The 3,016-nt window shown below is 29.5% G+C and overlaps 1 protein-coding gene across 1 annotated transcript; it reads right to left on the bottom strand.

The window, feature by feature from the left end:
• Positions 1-2,269: 2,269 nt before the first annotated feature.
• On the bottom strand, positions 2,270-2,674 carry LOTGIDRAFT_174741 (hypothetical protein; the record flags this gene model as incomplete). The annotated part of the gene is made up of 1 exon (XM_009054379.1): positions 2,270-2,674. The coding sequence occupies one exon, from the start codon at positions 2,672-2,674 to the stop codon at positions 2,270-2,272; it is 405 nt and encodes a 134-aa protein (XP_009052627.1).
• Between the last annotated feature and the right edge of the window lie 342 nt (positions 2,675-3,016).

Below are 3,016 nucleotides of genomic sequence, written 5' to 3'. Positions count from 1 at the left end.
AATAAACGCCTAATTGTAGAGAAATATGTCTCCTACGTATTCTAAAGATTTTAACTAAATATAACCAGCCATTATAAAGTCAAACACTGCTTAATTAACAATTAGTACTCTCTGTTTTAATGAACTCTTTTAAAACCAATTCAGTTTGATCAAGTAGATATATAGATATAAATATTTTCAGGTATAATTAATGTTGATTGTAATTTACTAACTGACTGCGGGGTGAGGGAGGGGGTCTCTGATTGAAATCTGGCTATACACCAGGATAAATATTGGATGTTTTATGAATCTAGAATGTTATTATAATATAAATACAAACCTCCAACAAAGTCACAAACTGAAACAAAATGAAAATAAAAAACTCAACTTCAATTTCTCATCTTAATATTCTTTTGGACTCATCTCCAAACTGAGTATTCTCGAAACGATCTTAACTAGGACCAATCCTAGGACAGATATTAAGACATTTGAGATTCTTCCTATACTCAAAACTGTCCTACAGGTATCTTAACTTCACGATTCTATCTTAACTTAGGACAGGCACTACATAACCCTATATAAGTCACTAAAAAACATTCTTGACATTCAAAATGAATTTTTTTTCAAAACGCTTTGAGAAGAAATTAGAGCGAAGGAGAAGAAATAAATTCATTGATTATATTCAACACGAATAACGTTCTCTCATGGGGTTAACAACGACATGAATAAAATTGAAAACACTGTGTTAATTATTTTGTTTTATTGTCTATTTTTGATATTTTATATAGAAATCTAACTCTGAGAACATTATAGAACCTCAATATAAATCCAATTGTTGTTCGTATTTAATATAAAACTATTGTTTAAAGTCAGGACACCTCACTTACCTGTCCCAGATTTCTTTGCTAAGTATCTCTATTGAGAATAGTATAGGATAAGATCTTAACTTGTAGAACTGTTTCTAGTACATCCTAGAGTTAAGATGGTTTCAAGAATACACTGCCAGTCAAAATAAAACTAGTAAATAAAACTAGCTTGATTCTTAAACTCTTTGTAATATTTGATAGTAACCTAAACTGATTTATAATACAAACTAAAATAAAACTATTACTGTGAAAGTTAGGGAGTTTGTAAATTAAAACTGTATATCTGAATATCTGAATACCTGAAAATCTGAATATCTAGATTATCCATATCAATATTTTAAACACAAGCCAGTTTTTATTGTTTTTTTTAAGGAATAAATTTGAAGAGTACAGTTTGATACAAGCGAATTCTGGAGATATTTCTAAACAAAAAAATTTCCGTTTCGTCATTTCAGAGAGGATCAGTGAAAATTAACAGAAATAATAATAATAATAATAATAATCACCAGTTAAAGCAGCATCAAATTAAAATATCTGATACAAAAAGCCAGACAAATTTCACCAAACAACATATAACAGGATAGGACAGTCTTAATATACTTAGAATATAATTCCGTTTCTTTTTTATCTGATAGTTTTCTTTCTCCATTGTGATCTAACGAGATTTATATCAAGGTTGTGTACTGGTGACGTTCATTTCAACCAATCACAGTGTGTCATGCAGATTGTCTAAATATTAACTATGAATTGTGAGATAGCCAAACCAAAAGTAAAACATTATGCATATCATGCTTTGATTGGTTGAAATGAACGTAAACAGTACACAACCTTGGTATAAAACTTGTTAGATCACAATGGAAACAAAGAACGAAACGAAATTGTATTCTATTTTAATTAGATTGCATGATAGGACCGAGTACTCTGTTCTTTTACCACATGCCACTACCACAAATAATGGTTTCAACAGGGGGTTCTGAAACCAGTCAGTTGTTTGTAAAACCAGGAAATAGGGTTGGGTGATAAATACCAGTATAGCAATTTATATGGTTAATAATATTGCCTGATAGCGTGATATATGGTAGTTATCATGATACATCATCCTATCTTAGTCCAGGTAAGATCATCTACATAATTTTAACATGTAACTTGATATTTAAAACAGATGTTTTTTCATGATGTTAAAGATGGGTTCCCTTATTTTAATTAATGAAATGGAAAATGCTTGATTATATGCAATAAGAACATAATGATATGATTAAGAATATATGATAATTCATTAGAATCACAAATTATCAAATAGTTTGCTTCATTTGAAACTAAAAAATAGGGAAACCCATCTTTAATGATTGATTTGTTTTTAAGAAAGATGTATCGTTTTTTTTCTTATATTTAAAATTTCTAGATAGAAACAACAACATTTTGTATCAAATATCATGATATATACCCATATCGTGATAAAGACCCATATCTTGATAAAGACCCATATCTTGACATTTACCCAGATCGCTATATTTACGCAGATCGCGATATATACCCATATCTTGATATATACCCATATCTTGATATATACCCATATCGTGATAAATACCCATATCTTGATATTTACAAAGATCGCGATAAATATACCCATATAGTGATATATATACCCATATAGTGATATATATACCCGTATCTTGATATATACCCATATCGTGATAAAGACCCATATCGTGATAAAGACCCATATCTTGATATATACCATATAGTGATATTACCATATAGTGATATATGTCAATATCGCAATATATACCCTTATCTTGATATATACCCATATCGTGATATACACCCATATCGTGATATACACCCATACCTTATACACCCATATCGTGATATACACTCATATCGTGATATACACCCATATCGTGATATACACCCATACCTTATACACCCATATCGTGATATACACTCATATCGTGATATATACCAATATAGTGATATATAACCATATCGTGATATATGTCAATATCGCAATATATACCCATATCGTGATAAATATACCCATATCGTGATATATATAACCCTATCGTGATATATATATCCATATCGTGATATATTATCATGATATTAACTTGTAGCCATAAGAGTCTACTGTAAGAATTGATAATAACTTTAAAATAAAGATAGACTCACGT

The sequence above is a fragment of the Lottia gigantea genome (assembly GCF_000327385.1).
Source record: "Lottia gigantea unplaced genomic scaffold LOTGIsca_214, whole genome shotgun sequence".
In the NCBI taxonomy this organism is placed as follows: domain Eukaryota; kingdom Metazoa; phylum Mollusca; class Gastropoda; family Lottiidae; genus Lottia; species Lottia gigantea.
Note: the sequence above shows the minus strand (reverse complement) of the source record. Positions and strands in the feature narration are given on the sequence as shown.